Below are 20,029 nucleotides of genomic sequence, written 5' to 3' on the forward strand. Positions count from 1 at the left end.
TTCTTGGTGATGGATTTTTAACTGAGCATTACAGAGTCAGAATCATCTCTAAAAAATGAAAGAAGGATATATGAGGGATTATCATCACAAATACCATAAATAAACAATTATGATTTCATGTTTTAAGGCTCTGATTAGGCTTTCCTTTCCACCTTTTCCCTGTTTAACTTCTTCTGTTTTAGAAAGACAAGCAATAATTTAGAAACTTCTAACTGTAAATACTCTTCCAGTGGTCCACAAAGTGTAAATTAATTTAGAATAATTAACTCTGGGATGTAGACACACCCTAAGAAAATTACTTAATGGCCTGATCAGATTATATTAGGCATGAAGGGACTGGGGGAATGGGGTATTTAAAAATAGAAGACTCAGTTCATCGCAGCACTGTTTATAATAGCCAGGACATGGAAGCAACCTAGATGCCCATCAGCAGACGAATGGATAAGGAAGCTATGGTACATATACACCATGAAATATTACTCAGCCATTAAAAAGAATTCATTTGAATCAGTTCTAATGAGATGGATGAAACTGGAGCCCATTATACAGAGTGAAGTAAGCCAGAAAGATAAACACCAATACAGTATACTAACACATATATATGGAATTTAGAAAGATGTAACAATAACCCTATATGCAAAACAGAAAAAGAGACACTGAGGTACAGAACAGACTTTTAGACTCCGTGGGAGAAGGCGAGGGTGGGATGTTCTGACAGAACAGCATTGAAACAAGTATACAATCAAGGGTGAAACAGATCACCAGCCCAGGTTGGATGCATGAGACGGGTGCTCAGGCCTGGTGCATTGGGAAGACCCAGAGGGATGGGATGGGGAGGGAGGTGGGTGGGGGGATAGGGATGGGGAATACATGTAAATCCATGGCTGATTCATGTCAGTGTATGGCAAAAACCACTACAATATTGTAAAGTAATTAGCCTCCAATGAATAAAAATAAATGAAAAAAAAAAGAAATAAAAATAGAAGACTCAGTAACTTGTCTAAAGAAGTTCACAGTCTAATGAAGGAAGATTTTGATCTTATCCAGCTGTTCTATTAACTGATATTTCTTGATTTCCTTTCACTCACAGTTTACTCCTTTTCCCTCAAAGAAAAAGGTACATTATACCTTCAATTGTTCTAAGATGAAACCATTTATGTACGTTTAAAAACACACAAAAATATACTTTCTATGAACAGCTTACACATATATGTAAACTATGAAAACAAAGACTGGAAGCATATATACCAAACTTATTAAGAGTGACTCTGAGAAAGGGTGAAGGGGTCAAGAAAAGGGGACATTAACTTTTACGTTAAATTTTTAATATTATAGTTGATTTACAATATCGTGTTAGTTTCAAGTGTACAGCAAGTGGTTTAGTTAAATATATATTCTTCCAGATTCTTCTCCATTATAGGTTGTTACAAGATACTGAACATAGTTCCCTCTGCTACACAGTAAATTCATAATTCTATATTATGAATAATAGCTTGTATCTGCTAATCCTAAACTCCTAATTTATCCTTCCCCAGATGCTCCCTTTCCCCTTTGAAAACCATAAGTTTCCAAAGTTTGGAAACAAACCATAGGTCTGTTTTCCATCTGTCAGTCTTTCTGTGGTGAACGTTGATTAATTTGTATTATTTTTTAGGCTCTGCATACAAATAATATCATATTTGTCTTTGTCTTACTTCACTTAGTGTGATATTCTCTAGATTCAGTCATGTTGCTACAAATGGCAACATTTCATTCTTTATTGTGGCTGAGTAATATACCACCATATATATCTTCTTAAGCCAACTGTCTGTTGCTAGGTACTTGGGTTGTTTCCATGTTTTCGCTTGTCTTGTAAACAGTTCTGCTAGGAACACTGGAGTGCATGTATCTTTTTGAATTAGAGGTTTTGTCTTTCCATATACATGACCAGAAGTGGGACTGCTGGATCATATGCTATCTCTATTTTTAGTTTTTAAGGAATCTCCCTGTTTTCCATAATGGCTATATCAATTTACATTCCTACCAACAATATAGCATGGTTCTCTTTTCTCCATACCCTCTCCAGCATTTATCATTTGTAGACTTTTTGATGCTAGCCATTCTGACAGGTTTGAGTTGATATCTCCCGGTGGTTTAGATTTGCATTTCTCGAATAATTAACAATTCTGAGCATCTTTTCACGTGCCTGTTTGCCATCTGTATGTCTTGTTTGGAGAGAAGTCTATTTAGGTCTTCTGTCCATTTTTTGATTAGATTGTATTTCTGATATTAAGTTGTATGAGCTGTTTATATATTTTGGAAATTAAGACCTTGTTGGTTTTATCACTTAAAAATATTCTCTCCCATTCAGGGAGAAAACAAAAGCAAATGAAACAACTGGCAAAGGTTTAATCTCCAAAATATACACGAGGCTTACACAGCACAATACCAGAAAAATAAGCAACCCAATCAAAAAGTAGGCAGAAGATCTAAACAGACATTTCTCCAAAGAAGACACATAGATGGCTAATAAGCACATGAAAAGATGCTCAATGTTGCTCATTAATAGAGAAATGCAAATCAAAATTACCAATGAGGTGTCACTTCACACCGTTCAGAATGGCCATCATCAAAAAAATCTACAAACAGTAAATGCTGGAGTGGGTGTGGAGAAAAGGGAACCCTCTTGCACAGTAGGTGGGAATGTAAATTGATACAGCCACTACAGAAATCAGTATGGAGATTCCTTAAAAAATTAGGAATAAAACTACCATATGACCCAACAATCCCACTACTGGGCATATACTTCAAGGAAATCGTAATTGAAAAGGACACATGTACCCCAATGTTCATTGCAACACAATTTACAATAGCTACAATATGGAAGCAACCTAGATGTCCATTAACAGATGAATGGATAAAAAAGTTGTGGTATATATATACACGGGAATATTATTCAGCCATAAAAAGAATGTATTTGAGTCAGTTCTAATGAGGTGGATGAACCTAGAGCCTATTATACAGATTGAACTAAGTCAGAAAGGGAAAAACAAATACCATGTGTTGAAGCATATCTAGAATCTGGTTAGATGGTAGTGGTAATCCTATTTTCAGGGCAACAAAGAGATGCAGACATAAAGAAGAGGTTTGGACACAGTGGGGCGATGATTTTAGAGAGGAGCATGGAAACATATATGTTACTATATGTAAAACAGATAGCAAGGGGGAATTTGCTGTGTGCCACAGGGAACCAAATCTGGCGCTCTGTGACAACCTAGAGGGGTGGGAAGGGGTGGGAGGTGGGATGGAGGTCCAGGAGGAAGAGGACACACATATACCTATGGCTGATTCATGGTGATTGTGATGGCAGAAACCATCACAATATCGTACAGTAATTATCCTCCAATTAACAACAGAATAAAATTTAAAACAAGAAAACATCTCTCCCATTCAATAGCTTGTCTTTTTGTTCATTTCCTTTGCTTTGCAAAAGCTTTTAAGTTTGATTAGGTCTCATTTACTTATTTTTGCTTTTAGTTCTATTGCCTTGTGAGGCTGATCTAAGAAAATATTGCTACAAATTACGTCGGAGAATGTTTTCCCTCTGTTCTCTTCTAGTTTTATGGTATGGTGTCTTACAGTTAAGTCTTTAAATAATTTTGAGTTTATTTTTGTAAATGGTGAGGGAGTGGTCTAATTTCATTGATTCAGAGGTGGCTGTCCAGCTTTCCCAACACCACTTGCTGAAGATTCTGTCTTTTCTCCATTGTATATTCTTGTCTCCTTTGTTGTAGACTAATTGACCTCAGGTGTGTGGATTTATTTCTGTGCTGTTTTGTTCCATTGATGTATATATCTGTTTTTGTGCCATAATCATGCTGTTTTGATTACTGTAGCTTGAACTTGCACTTGTGTCTTGCCTGAAGTCTGAGAGGGTTATGCTTCCAGCTTTTTTTTTTTCCCCTGAGGATTGTTTTGGCAATTCTGGGTATTTGTGATTCCATATGAATTTTAGGATTATTTCTTCAAGTTGTGTGAAAAATGGGTGTTTTGATAGGGATCACATTAAATCTGCAGATTGCCTTGGGTAATATAACAATTTTAACAATATTAATTCTTCCAATCTAAAAGTACGGGGTATCTTTCAATTCCTTGGAATCACCTTCAGTTTCCTTTATCAGTGTTTTATAGTTTTCAGCATACATACACATCTTTCATTTCCTTGGTTAAGTTTACTCTTAAGTATTTTTTTATGACATAATTTTAAATAGAATTGGTTTTTTCATTTTCTTTTTTGCTATTTCATTGGTAGTATAAAGAAATATGACAGATTTCTATATACTAATCTTGTATCCTGCTACCTTGCTGAATCCATTAGGTCTAATACTTTTTTAATGAAGCCTTTAGGGTTCTCTATATGGAGTATCATATCAACTGCACACAATGATAGTTTTACCTCCTCCCTTCCATTTTGGATACCTTTTACTTCTTTTTCTTGTCTGACTGCTGTTAGGATTCCCAATATTATGTTGAATAGAAGTGGTGAGAGTGGGCATCTTGACTTGTTCCTGAATTCAGCAGGAAGGCTTGTGGCTTTCCGCCACTGAGTATTATTTTGGTTATTGGGTTTGTTGTAAATGGTTTTTAACATGTTGAGGTGTGTTCCCTCTATACTGATATTGGTGAGAGATTTTATCATGAATAGATGTTGAATTTTGTCAAATGCTTTTTGTGCATCTATGGGGATCATATGGCTTTTGTCTTTTTTTTTGTTGTTAATGTGGTGTATCATACTGATTTCTCTGCATATGTTGAGCCATCCCTGCAACCCTCAAATGAATTCAAATTGATCATGGTGTATGATTCTTTTTATGTATTGTTGGATTTGGTTTTTTAATATTTTGTTGAGACTTTTTGCATCTATATTTATCAAAGATAATGACCTATAATTTTCTTTTTTGTTGTGTCTGTCTGATTTTGATATCAGGGTGATGGTGGCTTCACAGAATGAATTTGGGAATGTTCCCTTCTCTCCAGTCTTTGAGTAGCATAGGTATAAGTTCTTATTTGTATGTTTCATAGAATTCTACAGTGAAGTCATCTGATCTTGGACTTTTGTTTGCAAGAAGCTTTTTTTTTTTTTAAATCACAGATTCTGTATCACTTTTAGTGACTCGTCTGTTAACATTATGCTGCTTCTTGACTCAAGTCAGTCTTGGTAGATTGTATGTTTCTAGAAACTTGTCCATTTCTTCTAAGTTGTTCAGTTATTAATAGTTGGCATATAACTGCTCATATGACTTTTTGTATTTCCGTGGTATCAGTTGTTATTTTTTCTCTTTCAATTCTTATTTTTTGGGTCTTCTCTTTTTATTTCTTGGTAAGCCTAGGTCAAGGCTTGTCATTTTTATCTTTTAAAAAAGCAAGCTCTTCCTTTTATTTATCTTTTTTACTGTTTTTTTAAACCCCTATTTTATTTCTTCTCTAATCTTTTATTCTTTCTTTCCTTCTGCTGACATTGAAGTTTCGTGTTTTTAATTTTCTAATTCTTTTAGGTGGTATGTTAGTGGTTTGAGATTTTTCTTCATTCTTGAGGAAGGCCTATAACACTATGAACTTCCCTCTGGGAAAACTGCTATTGCTGTATCCCAATCTGTATTGTCATTATTGCTTGTCTTGAGGTATTTTCTGATGGCCATGCCTTGCTATGTTTGTACTGACACTGGGCTCCAAGGTTCAGCCAAGATCACATCCCAGGCCGTCTGGGCTGTCTTCACACAGCTAGATGGCGTCCACTCCCAGAGCCAAACACATGAGTTTCAGGGCCTGGCCCCTGCGTGTACCAGCAGCGCCCACCTCCCTCCCCACCACCCAGTGCATGTCTCCAGACAGGAAGTACCTTTAAGCAAGATATATTCACCCATTAGGATATACACTGTTTTAAAGTAGAGCCACAAAACATTTCTGGAAAAAATACACTGAAGTACTAATGCCTGTTGATTCTGGGTAGTACGAACATTAGGGAAGGACATTAACTTCTCTGTATTTATTGCTTTAGTTCCTACCAGTCCATCAGAAGGAAAGGTGTAGCTCTTTATTAGTTGACTAGTTTATTATTCTATCAGAGATGCCCAGATTAATAGCAGCTGCCTTCTCACAGTTTCGAGAACTTTAAGTATCACAGTAGTAGTGATACCCTTTATTACTGCGAGACTGTTACAAAGACTTATAATATTAGATGGAGCTTCCTAAATCTCCTATCACATACTCTAAAGCAAAGGTCTATAGTCAAGATTTCTGCCAAACATTAAAAAAAAAAATAAAAACAACCTAAGATGTGACATTTCACGCTACCTGCATAGACCCTCATGTTCTTGCTGCAGTATGCTTAGTACAAACACGTCTGGAGGTGACAGGAGACAAGTTCTAGATTCCTGTATGCTAGGTAATTGAAATATTTCACATAGGAACCAATTCCTAAAATCTTTCCCCTTATCTAAGTGAGGTTTCACAATAGTCTGTCACGACTATTGTTTCACAGTATCTCAACAAAACCAGCTCTGGCCTTTTTGGAATAAGTCTAACAGGTAAAGTAACAAGTCGCTAGTATTTCTTCAAACTTTCTGTACTAGGTTCCAAGGATACGAAGTCTGCATACAAACAACTTGCAGAGAGGCTAAATACAGGAGGCATATGCTTCATATCTGAGTTTGAGGCCAAACCCCAGGTATTTCCCAGCTGTAGAGTTCTTTATTTGCCCAGGAGCCCAAAGTCTTCATGAAACGTTCTTGGAACAACGAGATAGCAATCTCAGAAGATAAAAGTCCCTTCATTCTTGCATAGGTAGGAGAGTATCCGATACAGCACATCATGGTGGCCAAGCAGCTGTGCTCTGAGCCAACTGAAGCTGGATTTGGGCTCCAGCTCTGACAGCTGTGGAAAACTGGGCATATTAATGTGCCTCTATAGGTGCTGGGTTGTTTCCAAATTAATTAATTAAATATATAAATAAGTAACAAGACCAAAAGATATATGTGAAGATAAAATTAAATCTATACAAAGACTTTAGCAGTGCCTAAAAGAAAACAAACACATATTCCACTGTGGCCACATTAATAAATATTCCTCTGGCTTCATGATATGGCCTTCCCACCATGCTGTCCTCCAAATTTCCACCTCACTCTAAAACAAGTGAGGGTTTTTTCTCCTGGGCTCAAGTTGACAGCCATGTTGGGCTTAGTCTTCAGAAGTGTCTTCAAATTTTCCATTTCCTTAAAGAGATTACCTCACAAATAGACCTGCCTCCCTGATTAGGGCTGGTTTCCCAGGAGATGTACCTTGTTGGTAAGCTTAAGCTCAGGGAAAATACAGATGTTCTAGTCAGTTTAAACCACCCACTACTGTTTTTAGAAATAACATTATTGTCAATCCATTTGTGACTCTATGTAATGCTCCCTAAATGCAGGTGAGACTGAGTTCCTACAGGCGCCACTAACACCTATAAACCTGTAAATTAAAGTGTCAGGTCCCAACCTTAACCCTAACTGTCAGAATGCCATTAGCATTATTCCTCCACTTCCCAGATATGCTTCAGCCTCTAGCAATGGACTGAGCCTACATTCAATTTACAGTTATCACTTATTTACTCACGTGGCTGAGTAGTTCTTTTAAAAGACACTGACCTATTCTCTGGTTACAAACACCTAGAGACTCAGTTTTGCAGCTAATGAGCTGTATGATCTTAGTAAAGTCGCACATGTCTGCGTGTCAGTTTTGCAATCAATCAATTAAGGGTATCTTTAATGTCTATGATTTAATTTCCATCATTCCACTACTAGACAAGTATCTTGGACAAAATAAAACTATAAAGGATCTACATAGATCTATATCCATTCAACACAACAATCCTACCAACTTATTTTAAGATTGGAAGTGTAGAAAAACAGGTCTTTAGGACCACTGTGTATGGTTGTGTAGTCTGTACACTGCAAAAATGTACCTGGCTGAGGTGGGTTTGCTTAAGTACAACATGACTTTGGTCTGCCATATCTTATACCCGAAGGAAGGAATGCCTCCTTCTTCTAACACAGGTGGTATCTGCTCCACTGAACCATATTCTCATGGTGTACTGTCTGCTCAAAGGCCGTGCTGTTTTCTAATTCACCCACACAGCAAGCCATGCCTTTAACTGATTGTACAAAGACATCTCATCTTATAGGTGAGATGTGGTTTGCAAAAGTAGCACAATAAAAGAATTCCACACTACTGGTAACAATTGACCTCATCACATAAAAAAGATCGCCAAAACACAAAAATGTAGGAAAAGTTTTCAAGATCAATTTCTCCTCAAATTGGTCATATTTAGAGTATAGATACATGTATACATACACACATACACAATAAAGAATTCTTCAGAGGATAAATTTTCATGAACAAAAACCTGAAGTCAAGGAAAATGCTTACCAAAAATTTAAATAAACCATGTAATATAAATCACTTTTACTATGTTAAGACACTAAAAATGTTGTGTCAAAAGCATGTGAAAAATACAGACAAAATTTTTTTGTACTTACCCTCTTCACATAGAAATTGTGAAAATCAGTAGAACAATCTTTATAAAGAACTTAAAATGCACTTAAAGAAAATATAAACAAAAAATTTATTACTCTTAAGTATTAAATTATTTTAAAAGTAACATTTAAATAAAGGGAATAAAGAAATGTGCTTTAATGATCCCAATCTTAAGAGTGAGCTTCCCCAGTGGCTCAGCGATAAAAAATCTGCCTGCAATGCAGGAGATGCAGGTTTGATCTCCCCACAGAAGGAAAATGCAGCCCACTCTAGTATTCTTGCCTGGGAAATCCCATGGACAGAGAAGCCTGTTGGGCTACAGTCCATGGGGTCAGAAAAGAGTCAAGACATGACTTAGCAACTGAACAACAACAATCTTACGAAAACATCAAAGTCAGCAGCATGGAGCTTGTGAAGCAGTCATAAGAAAGAGAGTGGCAAGTGTGTGTGTGTGTGTGTCTGTGTGTGTGTATGGGTTACATGTACCCTAAGACATAAGTGATGCTGGAAATTATTTTATTTTTAAATAGCATTTAAAATTAACTCACCAAAAAAAATCATTTGATTTCTAATATAACTATGCCACAATATGTAAATATAGCTTGATAATCTCTATGGTAAACTAAGAATAAAAAGCTATAAATAACAAAAAGACATTCTAATAATTTTATACTGTTTTTTCTTTATATAAAATCTAACAAGGCTTCTCTTATATAAAAATGGAAAGTACCAAACAGCATGAATTGAATTTCAAAGGTTGTTCTATCTTACCAACTTAAACAAGATATCACAACCTACTATTTAACTCTTAAACCTTTCTAAATTAAGAGGATTATCAGAAAATCTGCTTAATTTTAAGAACATAGTAAAATAAAATTGTGAACAAGGGAAATTTGATAAATTATTTTAATGTTCATTTTTTCCAAAATAAATTTCTTAGAGATATTATCCCCTTTTGTATTCCAAAAAATGAAAGATGAACATGGCCACCTAGAGGAGAAAATATGATCAACAAATACAGGCTGTCATATTTTCTTACTCTTGCTACAGTATCTGTATTTCAGATTTATAATATATACACTTCTCTAAAGGACCCGACTGAAGAGATTAATCATAAACAAAAGAGACTTAGGGAGGACACTAAAGCAGTAGTGATAACCTAACAGAAGCTAAAGCATCATTCATTTTGTAGTGAACTTGACAATGTAGTCTTTCTAACTTACTGTGTGACCTTAGGTTAAAAGTTACTTATTTGACCTAAAATCTCCTCTCACTTCTGTAAAATGGAAATAATCTTATCTATCACAATGTGTTGCAGTGAAGATTAAATATGACAATGGTACAGAAACTCAGTGTCAGGCACATAGTAGGAGCTCAGTGAATGGAGGTTCTCCCTACCTGGTCACAAAGTCCTCCTGCTCTGGTCTCTCCCAATCCCTACCAGGCCCTCCCTGACCCTCTCTACTCTTACAGATACTTCCAGTATTGGCTATTTCAAAGCTTCTCTACTGGAATTATTCAGAGTTGAGAAATGGGGTAATGGTTCTTGACCAGCCCTAATGAGGTAACAGTACGTCATGTAAAAATGCACATTAAAAAATATCTTCCCTCCTACCTTGTAATTCTCTTTAGTCACCTCAACCGACATCAGTCAAGTCCGATCTTCATAAACATGCAGAATAGTATGCAGGTAAAGGGTCAGATCGATAACGAGAAGCATAACCTATTCAGCTGATCTCTTTACTTGTGTCCCTGGAAAATGAACAAATCCTACAAGAGAACGGTACTCAGGGGTCCTCTTGGGTGAGCTGCCATGAAGTGAGCAGCATTTCTCCTGAGTCAGCTATGCAGGGGTAGAGCCGCCGGGCAGAGACCCACATGGGTATCAGAAGCACCCCCCGCCTCATTACGAATACACACCAGACGAGGGTTACTGTTCTGGGGTTGGAGGCAGGAGGTGAACCCCTTCAACTATCTCTTTTTCTTGATAAACGGAGAAAAAGGAAGATGAAAATGCAGGTAGCAAATGAACACTCTCCCACTTTCCACTTACTCTCTCCTAACCACCTTCAGTCTCACTTACGAGTCTACACGACTCAAATGTACACTGAGAGTTACTGATCAGCTTCTAATGGACAAAGGAGCTAGTCTGAACTCATCCTGTCTCTCAGCAGTGTGGCATTCAAAACTCTCCTTCTGTGACTGATGAAATACAACGTTCTACGGATTCTCCATTTTATCGGTTACTTACTCTTCTCTGTTTAAGTGACACCCTTAATTCTGTTAATGAAAGGCAATGACTTTCTTTTCTCTCCATACATTTTCCCTCATCAATTTAATTACTTCCCTTGGTTTCTATTTGCTAAGTATATATGATCTGACAAACCTTCTCCCAAACTCATTCATGATTTTAAGATCCACAACCATTTCCAACTGCTTAAATATTCTGCCTTACCATATACACGAAACCACTTTTATCTCCCACCACTCCTCCACTTTCCAAGTAAGAAACATACCTCTCTGGATTTCTTATTTATATTAAAGACCTCAGCATTTTCCTAGTCATACTTGCTGGAAACTAGGATCATTTTTGACACTCCTTCCTTCTTTCTAAAGTTCCAATATGTTTAGTTCCTAGATCCAGTAAACGATGCCTCTATAAGGTCTCTCCTATGCTCTTATATTCCTACTGCCATTATTATAATTCAGATTTTCACCATTTCCCACGTAGATGATTCCAAAGACCTCCGTAATTGGTGACTTCTTCCTATAGTCTTCCTGTTGTAAACTACTCTTTTTAAAGCACATGCCTGGTCGTGGTTCCTTGGTGAAAAACTTTCAGTGAGTTCCTGCTGGCTAACCAATGAAATCCAAACTTCTCAGAAAGCCACTCCAGGATTTAGACTTTATCTGTCTTTCCACTTTATTTTACACATATATAAACAGATATATATATATATATATATATACACACACACACATATAAACACATACACACACCTATTATGCTAGAGTTAAGAAGAGCCTTTTCTCTGTTCCTGAAATAGTCCCTAGATTTCACTACTTTGTACTGTGGCATTTATTAACTTCCTTCTAAGATACCTCTACTTGTTCTTTTCACCAGCTTTCTACCCATTTTTCAAAGCTGAACCCTATTGCCATTTTCACGGAAGCTCTCTCACACCTTCCCCAACGGATGTTATTTCGCTCCCTTCCTTAAGACCTTATAGCATTTTATGTGTATTTCTGCATCTTTGCCTGTGGGCATGTTCAGAACTTACTATCACTTGAAATTACACCCATGGCAGATCCATGTCAATGTATGACAAAACCACTACAATATTGTAATTAGCCTCCAATTAATATAAATAAATTTATATTTAAAAAAAAAGTATTTACGGAAGAGGGCCTCCCTTGAAAATTGAGCAGATCCTATAAAGATGAATAAATTGCATGCCCCCCCAAAATAAAATAAAATAAAATCCAGACCTCTGAAATTTCCCTCTCTAATCAAGTTTTCCTATTCTCCCCCTTACTCCACTGAATCTACTTTGGACTGACAGCAATCTCTGGTTTTTCAATTAGCAATAATCTATGATACAAAAAACCATCTTCTTAGTCGATCGTTATCTTACATTACCACTTGGTCATCTCTCCATCCTAAACCCCAGTGCCAGAATTTTAACAATAAGGATATCCATCTCAACCTGGATATTCCACAGACCCCTGAAATACAGAATGACTGAAACTAAATTATCTCCTCCCACAAACTTAATTCTCATATGCTTTCTAAACTAATTAAACAGTCTTTCCTTACACATAACATAGAGTCATTTGCCAGGATATACTGAGAAGTCCCTCAATTTCTTCTTGAGAAGTCCCTCATGTTCTTTGTCCCTCAATTAACATTGCTAATGAGGATCTCATGGCTGTTTATCCAATCTGTCCTTCTGTCTTCAGCAGTTCCTACCTCCAGTTCATCTTCTATTACAGTATTTAAATACTAACCTAAAAGTCCCACCCTAGCCACTTTAAAAACTTTCTAGGGCTCTATATTTCCTGGAAGACAACATCCAAACTCCTGACTATGGCATTCAGTCCTATTACTGCACATTCTCCAAGCACAGATCCTCGGTTAAAGACTCGGAAACACGGCGTCTTCTGCTTTCCTACAATCACTATTCTACAGTGATTGAACAGTTCCCCCTGAAGTCTAGTTCACCCATCCTGTGCAGATACCCCGTTCCCTCACCTCCCAAAGTGTCGATCACCTCCTCCTCTGCATTTCTGCATGACGCTATTCTTGTAATTAACAGACCTTTTACCACACATTACACATATACTCACAGGTCATCCTCCTCCAGTCTGGGAGCTCTTTAAAACAAGCTTGCTTTGATTAATCTTTTAGATAGTTTTTTATAAAATGCTTTCATTTACATCCACAGGATCTAGTATGGCACATAAAAAGCTTTCAACAAATGCTTATGAAATAAGTAAATCTCATTTCAGAATGCCTAAAATCAAGTTATCCTGGATGTTTTACCAAATGATTTAGGGTAGAAATGGTAGAAAGGTACAAGTGAGTCCTAAACACACAGGTGAAGTGAAATGAGAGGTGATTCCAGAGGGAGGGGGAGGAACAGAAGGGCCATTGCGGTTATGCGTCTCTCTTTACCACTTTCCCAAACTGCTGAGCCATGGGAGAGTAAAAGGACTAGTGGGAAGAAGCAATCAAACCAGCACAGAAGTGTAGGGAAAGAAGGAATGAGTAGAGAAAAAAGCCTAAACTGAAGCTGCAAAAAGGAAAGCATCCAGAGTCACATATGACACACTCAGGGCTTGCTTGTGGCAACTCACTCTCATCACCATCACTGTTTCACCAACCACACGATGACTACCATTTACTGATCACTGACCAATCAGGCAGCAGACACGATGCCAAGAACACCACATATGACATTTACTGCCCATGACAACCCCGTCAGCAAGTTGTTATTCACACTGAGAGACAGTGAAACAAACCTACAAACAATTAGTTACACTGCTCACGGCTTCACAGCTTGGGGAGTCCCAGGGTCAGAATATGCACAAGGATCAGGCTTTAAGACCCATTCTCTTTCTGTTCTACTATTCATGAGCCAGGGTTTACATAAGTTGGGGACTGGCTTTGCCATTTTTGCATTATTTAGTTATCACTGTAAACACGTATCTTATTTTTCTCTAGTATTAAGTAAGGTATTTTTGAGGGTAGAGTCCATGTCTAATATTTTTTATTTCTTCCTAAACACCTAATAATGAGTTTTCTATATCTATTTTCTTACTATACCTATGTACTAGCAGAAATAAAAGGGAGGAATATATACCAATCTTTAGTTAGCATTAAGCCAAATACAAAAGTAAATGATTTAGCTCTTTTGACAACTGTATGTGCCAGAATAACTCATCAATAATAACAGGTCCCAAAACACAAGCCACAGCTATAAAATTAAGGTTCATCTGTATCTGATACAATAATAAAAGTGCTATTTAAAATATACTGCTCTTTTCTTCATATCTGGGTATATATATAATAATTACTAGGACTAGACACACATTGTATCAAGTACATGAACAACTTACTTAAATGTGGAAGGAAAAATGCTGTAAGTAATAGCAAAGCTTTTTTTATTTCTCTTTTAGAAAGATATAAAAATGTGTGAGAGTGGACTTGTATCTTCTTAATAGGTTGAGTTCAAATGTCAATGTCCACACGTGAGGCAAAAATCAATTAGAGACAAAATAATCCTTGAAAATGCCTTAAATTCCCCTTAAAACCTAGTACAATACAGTACAGGTACTCAATAAAGTTATCTCAGTTTTTCCTCTACATGGAACAGATCATCATTTCTTCTGCTACATGCTGCATGAAGTGTTTGGCTCATGCTAGGGGCCATACTGAATGAAAACGCATTCATTTACACACTGCAATCATAGTCAACACTGTGAGATATCAGTGCCTATAACAGGTATTTAGGAACTGATTCCATCTGAGACAACAGCAGATTCACATTTCCCATCTGATGACTGCTAGACATATGTTCATTGTGAAAACAGCACTAGAATTACCACTGTATTTCAATTACTGGTGTTTTGGTTTGGGGTGTTTTGGTTTTGGCTTGAGCTCAGAGATTTGAATTTGAATAAATTACAGTCCCAGAAATGTGACCAGACTATTCACGCTCTCTCTTATTTACTGTGCAACCACAGATGCCTAGAGTTGTAGAAACAAATAAATACTACAGCGTATCATCTAAGAAAATTAAATAATTAACCTATCTTACCTTCATCTATTGATGCTTCACTACTGTACCCATCATACTCTGCAGAGAGAGGACTATATTTCTGTCTCATTTCCCAAGTATAGCTCTTTTGTCTAGAATCTGCCAGTGGTAGTCTGGAATTGTGTGTTCTGGATAAGGCCTCATGGTATTTACCCAGCGCTTCATCTTCACTTTCAGAGGATGAACCATGCTCATCTTTGTCCATGTAGGAATTATCTATTTGGAATGACAAGGAGAGCAGATCAAAATTTAATGCTATAAAATAATGGCAAATTTGCTATAGTCATATATATGTTATACACTTAATGTATGTGTCATATATATTCATATACACACAAATATATATAAACATATATATATACACACAACACAATCTGAATTTTCAGCTTTAGAAAAATATTTTTTCATTTAAGAAGCCCAAGCTTTGGATTTTTATGTTTTACTAGAAAAAACTGACTTGCATATTTGAATTATATAAATAATGTTAGTCACAGGGATTTTCCAACCATGATACAGATAAACAGAATAATAGGGCTTGCCATCTTACACAATTTTTTTAAAGCATTAATAGCACACAAAGAAGTTTAAGTATTGCCAATACATATGGATCTGACTGAAATTATTCATGTTACAACAGACATTTTTGGTCATCACCTTAGCCAAAATTTGCATAGCTGACACTGCTTAGCGCTATAAGCAGGACGAAGAAACAGACAGACATACACTACTGATTGAAATATAAATGATATAACTTTTCTAGACAGCAATCTGGCAATACATATCAAAGTTTCCAATTTGTATACTCTTTGATTCATTTATAAGAATTAACCAATTCCATTTCTAAGAATTCAGCCTAAAAAAATAATTAACAGATGAGCAGTGATATGTATCTGAGACAATTTACTGAATTGTGTTTAACAGCAAAAGAAAACAAAAATGCAAGCTAAATGTCCAACACTGGGCCTTGGTTAAGTAAATCATGATACATCTGTGCAATGATACACTATGCAATCATTAAAAATGAGGAGGTGAACTTGTAAGTACTCACAGGGAAAGAATGCCTACCATATAATGTTAAGAGAAATAAAGTAGAAGTTATAGTCTCATCTAAAAAAACAGATTAACACACATACACACATCTACATGCAATGTATACGCACATCCATGCAGTATAAGTTTATAGACACATACAAAAACATCTGGAAGCATATATACCAAACTTAACACATTATCTGTGAAAGGCAGACTTCCTAGGAAAACTTTACTTACATGTACCCAAATTTCAAATTACATTTCCAGAAGGCAAACTGGTAAATTAACTAATTTTATATTCTTTTAAAAAGCACTAATTATCATTAATATCATTTACTTAAAAGGTAAAGACTGTGAAACTGCATCATGTTGAGATTCATTTAGAAAAGATGTAACCTTCTCAGAATTCTAAAACAACTCTAGAAGGATGAAGAGACCACAGCAGTCAGAAATTACTAGTTCAGTCTAGACATTTCTCTCATTATACTCAGCTAAAATCATCTGCACTACAGGAAACAAAGTTTAAAATTCTGGTGGGGAGACAAAGGAGTATAAGATATGGGATAGAAATTCAATATTTAGAGTTAGAAATAATGGTAGCTTCAATGTCACTAGTCTAAGTCCCACTTTTTAAATCAGTAAAATAAAACTGTCAAAGGGGTAAACCATAACCAATGTTATATTCTGCACTACCTAATACTTAGTCACCAGCCACATGCAGTTATTTAAATTAAGTAGAAATAATAAAATTTAAAATCTAGTTCTCCAGGGCTACTAGCCACATTCCAAGCGCTCAATAGCTACGTGTGGACAGTGGTTACTGTAAGGAGCAATACAGATACGTAGAACTTTTCCATCACTGCAGAAAGTTCTATTAGACAGGACTGAGATGATGGCAGATCTAGTCTAGAACCCAGGCATTCTGACTCCCAGGTTTTAGCACTGTGTGGATACTAAGGTAGCAGGAGAGCTCTGAGGAGGGTGGCAAGAAATTTACCTACTATAAAGTATTACCTGAAGTAGCCCTGCATTCAGAAACGGAGAAGGAAACCCTTCTTCCTCTTATTATATCTTATAAGCTCTGTCAGAACCTAGGACTCGGGTATTAATACTAGCAAAATTACAGTTCAGCTATACGAAGGGACAATCCATATGGGTTGAATGATTTTCAAAATGGTTTTTAAATCATAATATGTTTCAGTTTGGAGGTGGTGGTTCAGTTGCTAAGTCGTGTCTCATTCTTGCGACCCCATGGACTGTAGCCCACCAGGCTCCTCTGTCCATGGGATTTTCAGTTTAGTACTCATTAAAATCTGGAATACTTGAGAGATATGTATTCCTTTAGGTAGTAGCATGCTTCTTAATTAAAACAAATAAAAATTTTAAATTCTGCACTACTACCTGTGAAGTATTTATTAATAGCATCCATTCTGTTATTTTATGAATAAGATAATATGTAAACTATTTCACTTAATTTTATTTCTTTTAACTTTTATTACTGCAGGTAATAAGGCTACCAAAATTAAATTAAGGCTACCAAAAAAAAAAAACCACAAAAAAACCACTGAATCTGACATTTCAAACAACTGCTAGGAGAATAAACTTCAAAACAGATATATTTCCAAAAACTGACATTCCTTTTTAATTGGCTCATCCATCCTGGATCAGCCTCTATTATATCATTTAAAAATCATTCATACAGCTGATAGATAGCAGATTCCTATTACACATGAAGTTACGTAGCAGAACTGAAACAGTCTTCTGCATTTCTAGTGCTACTCAGTTTTTTGTTATTTTATGAGAATGTAAATATACACAAAAATTCCGTATGTATCTTTTATAAATAAAAGCCAGTGTACTTCTGGTCTTCTGATCAGGTCAACAATAAATAAGAATGACTAAGGGATAATCATGGCTCAGACGGTAAAGGATCTGCCTGCAATGTGGGAGACCTGGGATCGATCCCCGATTGGGAAGATCCCCTGCAGAAGGGAACAGATACCCACTCCAGTATTCTGGCCTGGAGAATCCCATGGACAGAGGAGCCTGGCGGGTTACAGTTCATGGGGTCGTAGAGTTGGACATGACTGAGCCACTTTCACTTCACTTCAAGGGATAACCAGGAGTGGTAACTGGCAATATAAAGCAAAACCAAGTAACCAAGCAAAACTAATTGTTTTGAAAACTGTCACAAATATTGTGGATGAAAACTGTGACTGCTTAGTTGGAATCTTAATTGTACACAGAGAACTCGTGAATAAAAATAGATTGTTCATGTATATTCATTGGAAACACAGAAGTCACATAAAACTCTCAATGTATGGCTAAATGAAAAGACATATTCTGAAGCATGTATTTCAAGAGAATAAAAATCCATTGCTCTCAAGGAAAACATAAAACATTTGGTAGATTCTTACCAGGAAAGATGTGAAGAGCAACAATGTATAAAGGGTTAAGGGTAGGTTATAAAAACACAAAATTTTAAAATTCAACTACAGCACACCAAATAAACTCAATTAAAGGATGCACAGTACTTAAGAAAACCAGGGTTCTGGGTTGTACAATAAATGGGGATTAAGTAAAATGAAGGTCCTTAAAATTGTCCAAATAATGCAGGGACCAGGGGCAATACTTAAATCAGAGGAATACAAACAACATGCTTTTGAAAGGACGATAAGAAAAAACTGCATGACTTTAAAAATGTCTCCCAGTAAGAGGACTCAAGAAAGCCTTAGAAATACAGGTGTACAGAGAACAATTAAAGAAGTTGGATGATGTTCTTCCTAATGTGAAAAAATTAAGAGAAAATTTTATCACTCAAACTCACATTAGGAGACCTCACCTTTTTCTGGTATTATCTTAAAATATTTTTCATCTTTACTCTTTGCTGTTTCTTTTTTGGCAGAAATGGCTTCAATTTTCTCTGTTTTTATATTTCCTTTCCCTTTGTAGTATTTTGTTGGATTTACTTGTTCTTTGATTTTGCCTTGACACTGCTCTTTAGAATTAGTTGATGCTGCTGGATATAAGTCTTCCTTCTTAATGGATTTCTGTATCATGTGTCTACTGCTTTCCAAAATATTTTTTGGAGAACATTCATTTCCTGAATAGTTATTCCCTTTGTATCCTTTACTTTTAATATGTGTTTCAGCTTTCTTTAAGTAATTTTCTTTCATTTCTTGATATCTTACCTCCTTTAAGTCATGTTTACCATCACTGGAAATTTCAAATCCATTTTTTTCACACCTGTCAGTACTTTCAAGTTCTTGCCAAGTAGATCCAGCACTTGCATTCTGCCTGCTAACTGATACCCTACCATAACTCATACGGCCTTTCAAAGAAGAATCATCTTTCAAAGCGCTATCTGTTTCTTGATATTGTGATGGCATCTGCTGCCTATTATTAATATGTTTAACTCCTCCTCCCTCATTCATTCCTTGCTCTTGCTTTTGTGAAACTGAAGTATTATAGCTATTGATTCGATTTGCTCGGTTCTCTAAATTGAATGGTGCTTTCTGACAATTAGTGTTTTTGGAGACTTCTGGTACTGTGGTGCTTTCTTGTTTAGAAGTATCTGCAGCTTCTGGGGCTGCAGAGCTTTCCTCTTCTGGGCGAAAGCCATTTATCATGCTTGTTACCTGTTCAGCAACTGAGTCAGTGAACGCATAGCTGACTTCTCCGACAGCAGTAGTCAAATCTTCCACAGCATTACTGATCGTGTCCACCAGAGAGGACACTGAAGGCAGATTCTGTTGAAAACTTTTGAAAAATGCCATTTTCTAATTCCTTGTTCCTTAAAACTGCAATCATGGAATTTTCTCTTCTCAAAATATTAAGCACTCTGGAGTTTCAATTTAACATTTACTTAAATGGTGCTATTCATTAGCTCAATATCAGTATTTCACATTATGACTTTTAATCTTTCTGTAAATGCTTATGTAATGGAAGAAATATGTTGAAGTAAAAGACGCTTCAAAAAAAAAAAAAAATCAAACCACTTGGTTTAAACGTAACGACATTTTTTCCCACTCCATAGCTGTCACAACAGCAGCAAGACACTATTTTCCCCTCAAATACTATTGGGTTTTTATTCTATACCTGCAAGAAGAAGTATAGAAAGGATTTTT

At 36.2% G+C, this 20,029-nt stretch overlaps 1 protein-coding gene across 2 annotated transcripts in view; it reads right to left on the bottom strand.

The window, feature by feature from the left end:
* Window positions 1-20,029, bottom strand: part of SYT14 (synaptotagmin 14) — a 177,748-nt gene that overhangs the window by 115,503 nt on the left and 42,216 nt on the right. The window contains exons 1-2 of one of the 2 annotated variants that reach the window (XM_061161278.1): window positions 18,745-19,678; window positions 14,871-15,086 (exon numbers count right to left, since the gene is read on the bottom strand). In XM_061161278.1, coding sequence (XP_061017261.1) covers window positions 14,871-15,086; window positions 18,745-19,678 — 1,150 coding nt within the window. Of the gene's footprint in view, window positions 1-14,870; window positions 15,087-18,744; window positions 19,679-20,029 lie in introns of those variants that run through there. The other variant, XM_061161279.1, reaches the window with a different exon arrangement.

The sequence above is a fragment of the Dama dama genome, chromosome 14 (assembly GCF_033118175.1).
Source record: "Dama dama isolate Ldn47 chromosome 14, ASM3311817v1, whole genome shotgun sequence".
NCBI lineage: Eukaryota > Metazoa > Chordata > Mammalia > Artiodactyla > Cervidae > Dama > Dama dama.